This window comes from Poecilia latipinna, unplaced genomic scaffold (genome assembly GCF_001443285.1).
Source record: "Poecilia latipinna isolate Pla-1442-1.1 unplaced genomic scaffold, P_latipinna-1.0 Scaffold16, whole genome shotgun sequence".
In the NCBI taxonomy this organism is placed as follows: domain Eukaryota; kingdom Metazoa; phylum Chordata; class Actinopteri; order Cyprinodontiformes; family Poeciliidae; genus Poecilia; species Poecilia latipinna.
The window spans coordinates 20,046-33,438 of NW_015112632.1; the positions used below are offsets into that span (position 1 = coordinate 20,046).

At 39.5% G+C, this 13,393-nt stretch overlaps 1 protein-coding gene and 1 long non-coding RNA gene across 3 annotated transcripts in view; both read left to right on the forward strand.

The window, feature by feature from the left end:
• Window positions 1–12,332, forward strand: part of camkk2 (calcium/calmodulin-dependent protein kinase kinase 2) — a 19,301-nt gene extending 6,969 nt beyond the window's left edge. The window contains exons 2-17 of one of the 2 annotated variants that reach the window (XM_015033571.1): window positions 1,939–2,212; window positions 2,312–2,653; window positions 4,103–4,150; window positions 5,000–5,053; window positions 6,932–6,983; window positions 7,090–7,223; window positions 7,593–7,629; window positions 7,819–7,840; window positions 7,948–8,036; window positions 8,669–8,868; window positions 9,018–9,071; window positions 9,200–9,273; window positions 9,387–9,474; window positions 9,996–10,127; window positions 10,297–10,400; window positions 11,813–12,332. In XM_015033571.1, coding sequence (XP_014889057.1) covers window positions 1,997–2,212; window positions 2,312–2,653; window positions 4,103–4,150; window positions 5,000–5,053; window positions 6,932–6,983; window positions 7,090–7,223; window positions 7,593–7,629; window positions 7,819–7,840; window positions 7,948–8,036; window positions 8,669–8,868; window positions 9,018–9,071; window positions 9,200–9,273; window positions 9,387–9,474; window positions 9,996–10,127; window positions 10,297–10,400; window positions 11,813–11,885 — 1,719 coding nt within the window. In that variant the 5' untranslated portion in view covers window positions 1,939–1,996 and the 3' untranslated portion in view covers window positions 11,886–12,332. The remainder of the gene's footprint in view (window positions 1–1,938; window positions 2,213–2,311; window positions 2,654–4,102; window positions 4,151–4,999; window positions 5,054–6,931; window positions 6,984–7,089; window positions 7,224–7,592; window positions 7,630–7,818; window positions 7,841–7,947; window positions 8,037–8,668; window positions 8,869–9,017; window positions 9,072–9,199; window positions 9,274–9,386; window positions 9,475–9,995; window positions 10,128–10,296; window positions 10,401–11,812) is intronic. The other variant, XM_015033578.1, reaches the window with a different exon arrangement.
• On the forward strand, window positions 7,230–7,424 carry LOC106948113 (uncharacterized). Its single transcript, XR_001425111.1, has 2 exons — window positions 7,230–7,340; window positions 7,382–7,424. It is a non-coding gene; the product is annotated as an uncharacterized LOC106948113 (long non-coding RNA).
• Window positions 12,333–13,393: the final 1,061 nt, after the last annotated feature.

Here is a 13,393-nt window from a genome sequence, read left to right on the forward strand (position 1 = left end):
TGTATTGGATCGGAAACAATCGAGCCGCTTTACCCCGAACGCGGAAGCTGAGGTGCAAAGAGCCCATTCATTTTGTACCTCTTACTTCTGAGTTTGTCTTCCACTTTCCAGTTGCTTTGTCTGGTTGGTCACACTTCAAAAATGAGAAGTTCACAAGAGACTGAAAGCAAAGGAGTCATGCTTCAGATGGGGGAAATTCTTACTTTTCACTCCATGATATTAGAAAAAAACATGCAAGAAACGATAATATGGGTTGAATTTTATAAAAACTATAGGACTTGACGGAGAAACGCCTAACTAAAGGTCAGTGGCAGGACTGAGACACTGGTCTAGGCCCCTCTTCACTACGTGCCTATTGGTCACAATTATATTGCAATAACAGTATGTGATAGAATGTGCAGCCCTCAGTCTTGCAAGGAATATTTATTTGTTTTTGTAAACCTAACCTAACAAAAATCAATATGCCATTAGGTATCAAACTAGAAGCAAAATGTTGAATCAGTCAGAGGAGTCTGGAAATGGTTGAAAACCATTCTTTCATTCTTTATAACTTTTTCCAGATTGCAAATAATGGCAAAATGCAAGACTGATAATTTAACTGTCAACTCTATCCGTGTTAGCAGAAAAAAGTGGACCATTTTAAGTTTGCCAAAATTTCTTTTGCTTTTAAGTAATAACGCCTCCATCCTTCTTGACACCTCTGTGAAAGAAGTGTAAATGCCTTCTAATAAATCAGGATTTTATTGCAGAAACATAATTTTATACACACACACACAAAAAACCCTACTCCACTTGCAGTGCGTTTTGGAGATTTTATACTTCCCTTGGAATATAATACACTAAATAGTATAAACACAGTTTAAGATGAACATTTTGTATCCCAGCTAATGTGACTGATGGCGGAAGCTTCAAAATTAGAAAAAAGTGAGTTGTCAGCTTATGTGGGAAAAAACAACAGCCCTAAAACCAAAAAGCAACAGACAGTAAGTCAGTCGAGCACAAATTATTTTTCTGAGTGTCGACACTTAATTCAAAATGATGTGGCATAAAATTGCCTTTTAGAGTAGAGGATGTAGATAACAGCTTTTAGGCATTTCTAGGAATTCTAGTGAAAACCCTGAAATGTTTGTATAACAGGAGACAAGTAAATGATAAACATGATGTGCTCAGTGTAATACATATGCTACAGTTTCAACTTCCAAGAAATCTACAATATAATATCGTAATATCATCTTTGAATCATGCTGCTTTGAACTTACTTTCAAAGCAAAAAGCTTTGAAACCACTATAATTTTTCATTTTTCTGGTCTTATGATCGCAAACCAGAAAACAAATACAAAATCCACATTTTACAATGATTTCGTTTAATGAAGGAGAAAAGTTTGTCAAATCCACATTAGGTGATCAGTGGTTTGGCGCTTTTGGCAGCAACAAGAGCCATCAAGAAATGCTTAGTCCACTTTTTTTTTTTTTTTTCCAAAGAATTGTTTTAATTCAGCTTCACTGGAGGGTTTTTAAGTATGACTGAACAGCCTGGCGGCCTCAGGCCATCACAATGATTGTTGCTATGATGTTCTTTCTGAAATATTGGGATAATTTTACACCAGATGTAGCAAGCTTTCCAAAAAGTTCCACTTCTGTCATGTCAGTCAGCATAGATTGTGTTTTTTTTTTTTTTTTTTTATGTAAATGACCGTGTTTCTCAGTAAAGCAGGACGAGGTTGGTTTGGATAGGTTTTTCTCTCAATATATGGAATCATCATTTAAAAACAGTTTTTTTTTTGTGTGTGTGTGTGTGTTTGTTTACTCTGGTTGTTTGATATAAAATATTTAAGATACTCTTCATTGATCACAAAAATCAAAAACAGAATACATTATCTTAGGGAGGTAGGAATCTGTATAAATCCTCTAACAACAAGAGTAACATCCTTTTATTTTGTGCATCCTAGAGGATGCAGTCTGATGGAGGAGTTGTCTAGTTTTGTGAAGAGGCGCCATGTTTCCTTGTCATGTAACTCCTTGGCCCTCTGGTGAGTCTCCGGCGTCCTGCGGCAGTCATGCACCGTCAGTGCAGCAACCTCTCCCTGATCTGCTGCGCAGCTGCCCCGCCCCACCTTTAAACGCGCACTCTCAGACACCGTCCCCAGACCCCATGGAGTCCCTCATTGTGGTCACGGAGTATGAACCAAGTCAACCACCCGGAGAGGAAGAGGTGAGCCAGAACATACTGATTCATGTGTTTCTCAAACAATAAGGCGTATACATTTTTTTTTCTCAAAAATGATAAATAAAAACCAACATGTCATGTTAGGTGGAAGAAATGGACAGCTCTGAGACACCGGAGCCAGCTTCCTCAGCAGGAGCACCTTTCCGGACTCCATCCTGCGACCTGCTGTCCCATGCAGTTGGTCGGCCCGAGGTTCTGCTGCCTGAAAGCCAAGAGCAACGGGGCAGATTGAGTTTGTCTGACCGGAAACTTTCTCTCCAAGAACGCTCACACACGGCCACCTCGCCCTGCAGTTCCCCTGGACTTAACGGGCGCTATATTTACCCGTCGTTACCTTACTCTCCCATCACATCGCCCCACTCCTCCCCTCGCCTGCCCCGCCGGCCCACTGTGGAGTCCCACAGCGTTTCCATCATAGATCTCCAGGTAAGATACCCTGTTCAGACTGACTTCAGTTCAGTTTTCAAACCATCTTAATTATTAGTTTATCATTGATTTATTTATTCAAAATTCATCCAAATTCAGTACAATCATACTGAAATTATACTACAAGGTTTATATACTTAGATTAGATACCAGAGCTCCCAGTTCCAAATCTAAATATAGGTTCACTATGGATTTACCAGAGGTAATTCTGTAGGCCGGCATTGAAAATAAAACCTGTAAAAGCAGAGGATGGATGGTCAAATGGACTGATTAACCAATGGATGGATGGACGGACGGATGGATGATCACTTGGATGGATGGTTGATGGATCCAGTCTCAGATTGTTTTTGAACTGTGATACTAAAATATTTCCAGATTCACAGTTTACTCAGCAGATTAAGATAATATTTATCCAGGTGAATACCCTCATCCTATTTGTTTAATAGTTCCTCACTAAACAGGTGATGAAGAATTCAATGAAAATCAGTAAATTTGAGGTGGTAAGCACCACAATAGTAAATATGAATATAGGATCTGTTTTCTCTGCAGAGGCTAGCATTACACATGGATAGGCAAACTAATGCTGACGCAGAGTAGCTCTCTGAGGTGCACCTGCTAGTGTACCATAAAATTAAAATGAACTCTAAGTATTTAGAATTACATGCACATTTCTTGTTGAAAGCAGCAGCACTGGTTGAGATCAAGCTGTGGAGGCACAGGTACGATTTTATAGACTCAGTGAAAGCAGCCGGTAGCTGTGGTAGAACTTGACGTGGGTAGTGTTTTGTTCTGTTCTACATCCTGCAAAGGTTCTTGATACAGTAGGATCAGATTTTGTTGTATCAAAAGTCATATTTGTGAAGGATTTACATGACTGTTACTTACGTTACAAAGCCTTCAAATGAACATTAAAACATGGGCGTAGGTTTGGGTAGGGACGGTAGGGACATGTCCCGACCAATATTCACGGGATATGAAAAAGTCCCGACCAATTTTTGCCATATTGGCTCAAAGAACGTGGATCTACGATCTTTGATTAGCAGCAACAGGCGGTGCGCGGAACGGAAGCTTCTTAGTTTGACATTTATTCTGAGCCTCCGAGACCGTGTCGGAACGGTGCTGTCGAGGAGGGCGGGGGGGGGTTGTCAAGGTCCCCACCAAGGTCCCCACCAAAACTTAGACCGAACCTACGCCCTTGCATTAAAATATATGTTTTAATACTCTGATTAGAGTTTTTTTTTGTATTTGTTGAAAAGAAACACATATATCCATATAAGTCTTTTTATAATACAATACCTAAATGTGAGTGGGGCATTTTGCCCGAACGACTTACGTTTTCTTGATATAAAGAAAAAAAAAGTGATTGGGTATATTTGCTTTTTGCACTCTGAAGAGAATCACAAATATTCCTTTTTCTTCCTTTTTTTCCCTCCCTGACCCCTCCTCCAGGACTGCGTTCAGCTCAACCAGTACAAACTGAAGGATGAGATTGGAAAGGTACCATCCGAGACCTCTCACTCACTGATTGCTCTCTTTCACCGACTCTTCCATTTCCCTTCTCCTCTCCGCCTACTGCGTGTCTGTCAAGTAAACGCACATCACCGAGGACGTGCGGTAACAGCCTCTGATATGCTCTCTCCTGGCTGTCCTCATTTTCCAAACTCCGTGTAAACCACCCGGCCATGAGAGAGTTGGAAGATGGATGAGAGGCTGGTATAAATAGTGTTCTCTAAGGATTGTGCAAGGCTTAGTGGATAGGGGTTGGTGCGAGGGAGTCGGCGTGTGTGTGTGTGTAAATGGTTTAGATTGTTAGTATTGTTGAGCAGATTGATAGTATCTATGAATTTTAACAAATAGATGCAACGTCTGTAGATTGAAGCCATTTAGGATCGTTGGAGAGGCTCCTCTGTTGTGGAATTGTCACTTTGGACTGTGGGATGAGCTATTTGCTTCCTCTCCGTGCTACAATCTGCTCCCCCAGCAGGAACTGAGTCTGCCCTCTCTCTGTGTGTTTGTTTTGTTGTGTATGAATTTGTCTGCACAGGGCTCTAATTGGGCCCACTTTCTACACAGAGTTTCCTGCGTTGAGGAGTTTTGAGGGCGGGGGAGGGGCGCGGTGTGATGGCACAAACCAGATCCAGTTTCCTTAATTAGCCTGAAATCAAAAATGAAAGAGCGATGGAGAGAGAGGATTTGAATTTCTCTGTTCTCACTTTGAAGCAGCTGGTACTCTTTCAGCGTGGGCCCACTCACTTCAGCTCGTGTGTTGATGCTTGTGTGTTTTCTACATATTAATGTTGTTTATTTAGTATGAAACGTTTCTTTTTTTTTTTCTCTCTTCCGCAGGGCTCTTATGGTGTTGTCAAGCTTGCTTACAATGAGGATGACAACACATACTATGTGAGTATTGTGAACCCCACTCCCACATCCTAATTGCACAATAACAATATGCCTGTTATTTTTATGAATAAGCTACATCTGTGAGAAAGTTCAGAATGTCATTTACTCTTCATAACAATGGCTCAATGACAGCGACTGAAAATGTCATGGGGGTTGTTTTACTAATTTCTCCCAAGTGACAAAGCACACATGTCACAATTGGTGATTATATCATTGTTAAAATAGCTTAGTGGATTGGCAGATTAGTTGGGTCTGAATAAGGCCAGTCTGGAAGTATTCATCCCCTTTGAGCTTTTTCAGACTTTAACAATCTGTAAATATTTTATACGAGGGTTTCATGTGATATAACAACAGAAGTCTTGGTCCTGCATTCATGTACTTAAAATGAAGGCCTTAAAAATCTTAAATTTATATTAACATTTTTTTTTGGCCTTAAATATGTTTGTCACAGGTCTTATATTTTGTTATGGCAGTAATATTTAATCTTGTGTATGCAGTTTTTCTTTTCACGGGACTGTTCTGACAAAAGTTTGAACCTCATGTAGACATCTTTAGATTGTGACTCAAGGAGAATGAGGACTAATATGCCCTTCCTACCTAGATAGGTTTTTTTGCATCCATCATAGGTAATTGGCCAGTTTATTGCCGATTGGCTGGACGGCGTTTGTTTTTGCCACTAGCTCACTTCTGTTGAGAGGCTGGGTGCATTCTGTGCAAAAACAACTTTTAAGTCTGCCCCTTCTGTTTTTTTTTTTTTTTTTTTGCAATGCTTGTTTGCAATGCTTGCAGGAGGCCCCAACCGTTCTCTTTATAGGTTTTTTTGGTCTTAACTTTTACGCAAGGTGGCATTAAAAAGTCTTAAATTTGACTTGCTGAAACCTGCAGACATCCTGCTCCATTCCTGTTTTCCATAATTGTGAAGTGCAAACTAAAGGATGCATGTTATTTAATCTGGTGAGTGTGGCATGGATTTGTATGAAGCCCTCCTTAGTCAATGCTTTATGTAACCATCTTTCACTGCAGTTACAGCTGTAGGTCGTTTGTTGTGTCTCTACTAGCTTTGCTCTCTTCGTGAGATTGGATGAGTAGTGTCTGAGAACATTGATTTTTCAAGTCTTTAGGTATGGACTCTGAGTCATTGTAGCTCTGGACCTGCTTGAATCTTAACAATCCCTGCTGGTTAATCAAATGCGGATGTGCTAATTCACATCTGGATGAGCTCTCTTTCTTCTTGATCACTCCAATTGGTACAGATTTTGGTCTTAAGTGGCACAACCCCCGAGTAGATTAAGTAAAGTTTGTGTTAATTGCAGCAATCGTTGCAGTATTGAACAAAAGTATTGCAACTGCATGTTTTCCAAATATTATTTAGCCCCAGATTTCATCACAGTCCTGCTAGAAGCTCCATCTCTGCACCAGTCCCAGCTCTTTTGCAGCCTCTGTCAGGTTTCCGTTTAGGATGCTCTCTCTACCCCTGGTGAGAAAATTCATGAATATGATTCCAATGCTCTCTATATGGAAATCTTTAGGCATGCTGTGCTTTCTAAAAATCACTTTTGAGTCTGTAAAAGTGATTATTTTAGTTACTGAGAAGCATTAGTTACCAGACAAAGGATTTTCAAGGTAAGAGAGATGTTTTTTTTTTTGTTGTTTTTTTTAACTGTAGATGCTGCCACTGTCGTCTGTACAGTAGGTGTATGAGTGGGTGCGCTGTCAGTATAGCAGCATCTGATTATGTGGTATCCAGCTCCTTTTTTTTTTTTTTCCCCATCTGCCCCTTTGCTCATCTTTTTCCTGGATCGCTGCCCACTGGGCTCTCCCGCCTCCTGTCCTCCTTATTCTCCACCGAATCTAAACCGGTTTCTCTGTGTTGTGTAGGCGATGAAGCTTCTGTCCAAGAAGAGGCTCCTGAGGCAAGCAGGGTTTCCACGTAAGTCAGAAGCAGGGTCTTTAATGCTGCAGTAGATAACTGATAAAGGCCACTTTACTTTTTTTGTCTTTTGTCTAACCTCTTGCTACTCACCAATCTCCATCAGGGAGACCACCTCCTCGTGGAACCAGAGCAGTCCCCGAGGGTCCAGCTCAGCATAAAGGGCCACTGGAACGAGTTTATCAAGAAATAGCCATTCTAAAAAAACTCGACCATCCTAATGTAGTTAAACTAGTAGAGGTATGTAAACTGCAGTTTACTTTTATACAGTGCTGATTTTATTGTCAAAATTCAGTCTTACAGATCGTCAAACTAATATTAACATCAGAGATAGGTAATATGGGTAAATAAACAAAAGTAATTCTGGAATGATGAGTCAATTCATAGAGGTACAAAAGCAATCCAAACACCTGTTTTGAAAATGACCTAATCCAGAGAAATGAAAAATAAAATAAAACAAATAAAATCATTGACATGTTCAACTCAGGAAAAGGCCACAAATCGATCCCCTGCTGCCAGTGCCTGTGAATGCAAAGATGAGGTTTGGTGTGTTTTAAGTGTGTGTTTGGATTGACATTCATTTCTTGTTCCCTCGTGCTGCAATGGCAGGTTTTGGATGACCCCAGCGAGGACCATCTGTACATGGGTATGTTCTGGCCAAACTGTCACTGTCCAGACTGCAAACAGACAGAACACAGATGGTTTTTTTTTTATTCTAATAAAGCATATGGAAATACTACTTTTTGTTATTTTGATAACATTTGTAATAAAACTGCATTTTTAGAACATGTCTCCTGACAAATGTAATCTTTTTTTTCCTTGTTATTTGTCACAGTGTTTGAGCTGGTGAAGCAAGGGTGAGACACGCTTCTATTACGGCAATGATTATACGACTGAAATGGACTCTCAATCTCATTACTTCCAGTTGCTAATGGTGAGTGTGTGTGTGTGTGTGTGTTTTCAGGGCTGTGATGGAGGTGCCAACTGATAAACCCTTCAGCGAGGAACAGGCCCGCTTTTACTTCAGGGATCTGCTGAGAGGAATCGAGTACTGTGAGTCCCTCAGGCTTCTACATTCATTTTCCATCTAATGGAAGCAATTATTTAATCAATATGAATCACTTTTGCTTCAAAATGAACCTGTGATAGATTATACCTGCTATACTGATATGGCTTTTATTTTTAGGTGAAATAAAAGGTGTTGTGAATAATCATTCTTGTCTAGGTTAGACATTAAAATGCTCTCACTGTATCATTGAGATTTGTTTTCACAATGCTACCCTCGCTTTACAAAGTTCTCCATGTGAGCCGCTCTTGACTCCAGCCACCCACGAGGATCATTTCACATAATTTTCCTGGCTGCAAATGCATTTCAGCTCAAGAGAAAAGCTTTTACACAAGGGTTGTCTAGGAGACTATTACTGGGATGAAAGGAGAGGGAGGGCTTTAAGTCTCAGACTCAAAAAAAAAAAAAAAAAACTTATAACAATCACATAAAAAAAAAATGCTTTTCTCAGTATGTGTTTAGTTGAAATTCAACCACCTCCATATTCTTTCTTTACGTGATCAGCCTAAATTATGGCTGTTATCCTTTTGAACAATGATGTTTACCTGGAGATTCTTTAGCATTTCCAGACTTATGTTCTCATCATTTGACTTGTCTTACCACCTCACGGTTTTAACAGTGCATTATCAGAGAATCATCCATAGAGACATCAAACCCTCCAACCTGTTGGTGGGAGAAGATGGCCACATCAAGATTGCAGACTTTGGAGTTAGCAACCAGTTTGAAGGTGCCGATGCCCTGCTCACCAGCACAGTGGGAACACCTGCTTTCCTCGCTCCCGAAACACTTTCTGAGACCAGAAAAAATTTCTCTGGGAAGGTGAGGCAGTGTTTGTGGCTAACTAGTGCCACCTGGAGACTGTTGTCAGTAATGCAATACAATACTGATGGTGTTTCAGATTTTTTATTTTTTTTTTCTGTTTATTGGCTGACATGGCTTTAAGGTATTTCTTATTTTTCTTTTTAAAGGCATTGGATGTCTGGGCTATGGGAGTAACGCTTTACTGCTTCGTCTTTGGAGTGGTGAGTGTGTCCACTGCAACAAAGAGTAGAGGCTGCTTGTCTCCTTAAAAGTTGTCCCAAACGGTGGTGTTCCATTAAAACAAACAAAAAAAAAATAAATAAATTATGCATATTAATTGTCTCCACAGTGTCCTTTTATGGATGAGCGCATTCTTAGTCTACATCAAAAAATCAAAACCCAACCTGTGGTGATACCAGAATGGTATGTTTTAATTTGTGCTGTAGGTATCTCAAAAACTGTGTGCTGTTGTTTTTCCACTCACTTGCTGCTGTTTGTTCCGACGCTTTGCATTACTCGTTTTCTTGTGCCAACAGTGCAAACATATCGGATGGCCTCAAAGATTTGCTGTTGAAAATGTTGGACAAGAAGCCAGAGGCCAGAATATCAGTGGCACAGATAAAGGTGAACACTTTCTATAGTTTCCTAATTTGAGAACAGGCTACGTTAGTTACCCCCAAGTTGGGATTGTTTTGTAAATGGATATAATGACCCTGCTTCATTTTGGTACGAATATATAACAAAAATGAAATTTTTTTTCCCCAAACATAAAATTGATTTTATGTGAAACAACATGCATCTTCAGGAGTAAATATCTTTTTATGACGAAGGGGATTTTAATTTCAGTAGATAAAAGGAGTCTACGGTTTTAATGACGGGTTTTTGAGCAAGTTTCAGTTCCAGATTACATCATCACTCCATATATAGAAGCGCGGTTAGAATTGTATGTATTTCTGCTTTGACAAACAATACAAAGATCAGTGGTGCAACATTTATACTGATGCTGTCATAATGTGGAGGTTTGTTTGGTACTGGAAACAGTTTCCTGTAGAAATGTGCATACATGGTCATATTCTTTACTTATTTCTTCATCCTTGTATGATATATTAAATTATGTCTAACATTAGTCTGTTTGTTGTGTCCAGGCTCATCCGTGGGTGACGAAGAACGGTGCCGAGCCTCTTCCTCCTGAGGATGACAACTGCTGTTTGCTGATTGAGGTCACTGAGGAGGAAGTGGAGAACTCTGTTAAACACATCCCAAGCCTGGCTACAGTGGTGAGTTTCTCTGCTAATGGGCATTAAGGAAATGCCATCGCCGCTAAGCTTATATTTTAAAAATGGATTTCAACGATCTAGGTATAAACTGGGTACATTTAAATAAAAAAAACTGTCTTATATTAATCTGTGTAATATTAATCTTAGCTTTTGCATAAACTTTTGACAGATTTTGGTGAGAACCATGTTAAGGAAGCGCTCCTTTGGGAATCCCTTTGACTTGAGCCGAAAGGAGGATCGCAGCGGTTTGTGTGCTCCAGCGCAAACATTTACGTGAGTGTATTGTTTACAGGCTGACCTAATGATGCTATGACAACAGTTGGGAGTCCTTGAGCAATGCGGTTTCACCACAACTTTCTTTCACAACTGGGCTTTCTCACTTAGTGTGTTTCGTGTTGTAATAATGAAGAATGATTTTGCCGTTTTATTTGACCCATCACAGACAGGGCCCACCTTTTTCACTAAATCCATGAAGCATCATTTCTGACTCGGTTCTTAAAAGCGCGGTCTGTCTTTTAAAATTGTCAGGTGGTGTTAATTAATCCTGCGCTTAAATGCTGTTACCCAGCACCGCAGGTTCTAATCAGATCAACAGTCAGCTGATGAGTTTTGCCAAATGCTTGTTTACAGTATTATTAAATGAAGATGGTGGCCTCTGTTAGCAGGGATACTGAGATAATAGCATGGCATGAAGGATGCTGTCTCCATGCGATCCTCCACAAGAACTCTGAATAGAATGCAGGATAAAACTTTTAATTGATTAGACATTTATTGTGCGTAATGTTGTTTCTTTTATTTTTTGGATAGTAACATTTACGTCTCTCATGGTAAATTACATAAATATAGAATTGTAGATATGATTTGAGTAAAAAAGACAAAAAAAAAAACTTTCACATTCCACATCTTGTATGGCTTTGCACATAACACTCCTTCCCTTCTTTCTCTATAAAAACAAATAAAAGTCAGAGAGAATAACTATATATAGATAAACATTGCAATAGGTTGAGTCAGTGGATCTTGGAAATAAAGTAAATGTTTTATTCTTGTTTGTTTCTGCATATTGCTGCTCCATAGAGTTGGTGCTCAGGTTGTGGAAAAACACACCAGTTCATTTGAACAAACTGGGAGATTTAAAAGAAGAGACAGTTTAAACATACAAGCATCAGGCCAGAAGTACTTCCATGGGGCTTATGGTTAATTCCAAATACAGTTCCATCAATGTCTTTGTCCAGGAAAGAGACGCGGCTAAACAGAGTCAACCGGCTAAGAGTTGTTCTTTGGAAAGACAAATAAGGAGATGAAACAATGCTAATGGCAAAAACAGCTCTGTCAATGACGTCATCAAACAAAAAGAAGAAGCTAAACGCGGAATCATTTCGGTAGAATCTCTTCCTGTGGAAAAGAAAATGAAGACAGTTCATTTAAACACTGCAACGCTTAACCCTCAGTTTGAAATCCTCACCTGTAAGCAGTTAATCACCTAATTTCAAAAGTATCACAGAACAAATATCATAAATACTCTAATGCCTGATGAAAACTATTTGAAACCACTTGCAGATAAGGTTTTTGCTTTCGTTTTTGTACTTCGGTAGAGCGGTGCTTCAAAATTGTTCCAGTTGTGTGAGATCAGCGTTTTCTCGTTGCGATGCTGCCGCTGGTGCTGAGTCTCGGCTGTTTTCTCTCAGGAAACAAGAGAGCGCAGACGGAGTGAGAAGCATGGACCTGCCCTACGTAGGAGAAGACAAGGCTCTTTCCTGATGGAAACGGCTTTATATGCACACTGATATCTTCCTGCCTGTAACTGCACAACACGACAACCCCTTTACTCTTTGCAACCGGCCGTCAACGCTTACAGACTTTAACTTTTTACGTTGGATGTGAAGAATTTTAAAATTAGGGACGAACTTATGATCTTAAGGACTTTGGCGAGGATTTTGTGACGACGGTTATCGTTTCTCTTCTTGTACAGCTTACCTTTGGGGTGGTGGGGGCTTGTGACTGTCGTATGTGAACCTTGAAATGTCACATCCTTTTCCTCAACTTACACTTCTCCTCCTCCTCCTACTCTCTTGCATGCGTTTATAGTCTCAGCATGCCTCGTCTCAGGCTTCAATGGTCCAGTTTCAGGTTTTTAACGTAGTCTAATTCCTAGATCCCCCACTTGTTTTTACTTGATAAGATCTTCAGGTGTACTGCGCTGAGAGGGGGAAAAAAAAAAAAAAAAGAGGGGATGTTTGGATGTGAGTTCACCATCACAACCGGCCTTCTCTTTGGCAGAGAATGCCTCCTGACAAAGATTGTCTAAGTTCAGAGTATGGCAGAGTGGCAGTGCCCAGTTTTGTTACATATTTAACAGACTGTACAGTTTACCAAATAAGGAAAAAGGGAAGCTAAAACATGTTTACTTCATTGAATGCATGCATTTATTTTTTACAAGATATTTATCTTAATTCCCACACTTTTAAGTTTGACGTGTACTGCAATTAATAGAAAGCTTTATAAATGATTTAAAATGGTTAATGTAGTGCTGTGTGAACGTTCACATCTGTCGTCACTGGATTTGGATGGCATGGGGGGAAAAAGGACCTTTATATATGCTAAAACTTGTACTTTCAGACATCTTAAGTGAAGAGTTTTTATTTTAGGTGTTTACACTCAATTTTAAAGAGCTGCAGTAAGCTGAATATTAAAGTCTGCATGTGAGAACAGCAGAAAGTGTTGGTGAAAAGTTGTTGTTTCCTTAAATATTTTAATCAAAGTATTTTATTGTGCTATACAGGCAGGGCTTTACACGTTCCTGCAGCATTCTGTTTTAGGATTTACTTGATGACAACACAACCTCAAATCAAAAAAGGAAACCTAGTTTTGTTTTAGTTAGTTTGTTTTGTCTGACTGGATATATGTTATTTAAAGACAGAGAGCATTTAAATAAATGCACAGGTTTGCAAAGTAAATTACAAACAATTTCTTGTTCTTATAGTTGACCTATAAAAGCTGGCTGCTGCCATAAAGTTAGGATGGAAGCACAGTGCCAATATTCAGACTTTTTACAGATCTATGCATGTCATATCTTTTGACGTGTTTGGTCAGAAACATCAGTCATTCTGGAAAGAAGCAGAATTTAATTTCTGATATCAGTTACAAATGTCCTCCTTCTTATTTTCCCAATTTTATTTTATTTTTTTACCTTTTCGTCCATTCCTTATTTAATTTTTTCCCCCAAACATTTAGTGTTGTAGATAAAACGACTGAATGTGTGTCTAGTT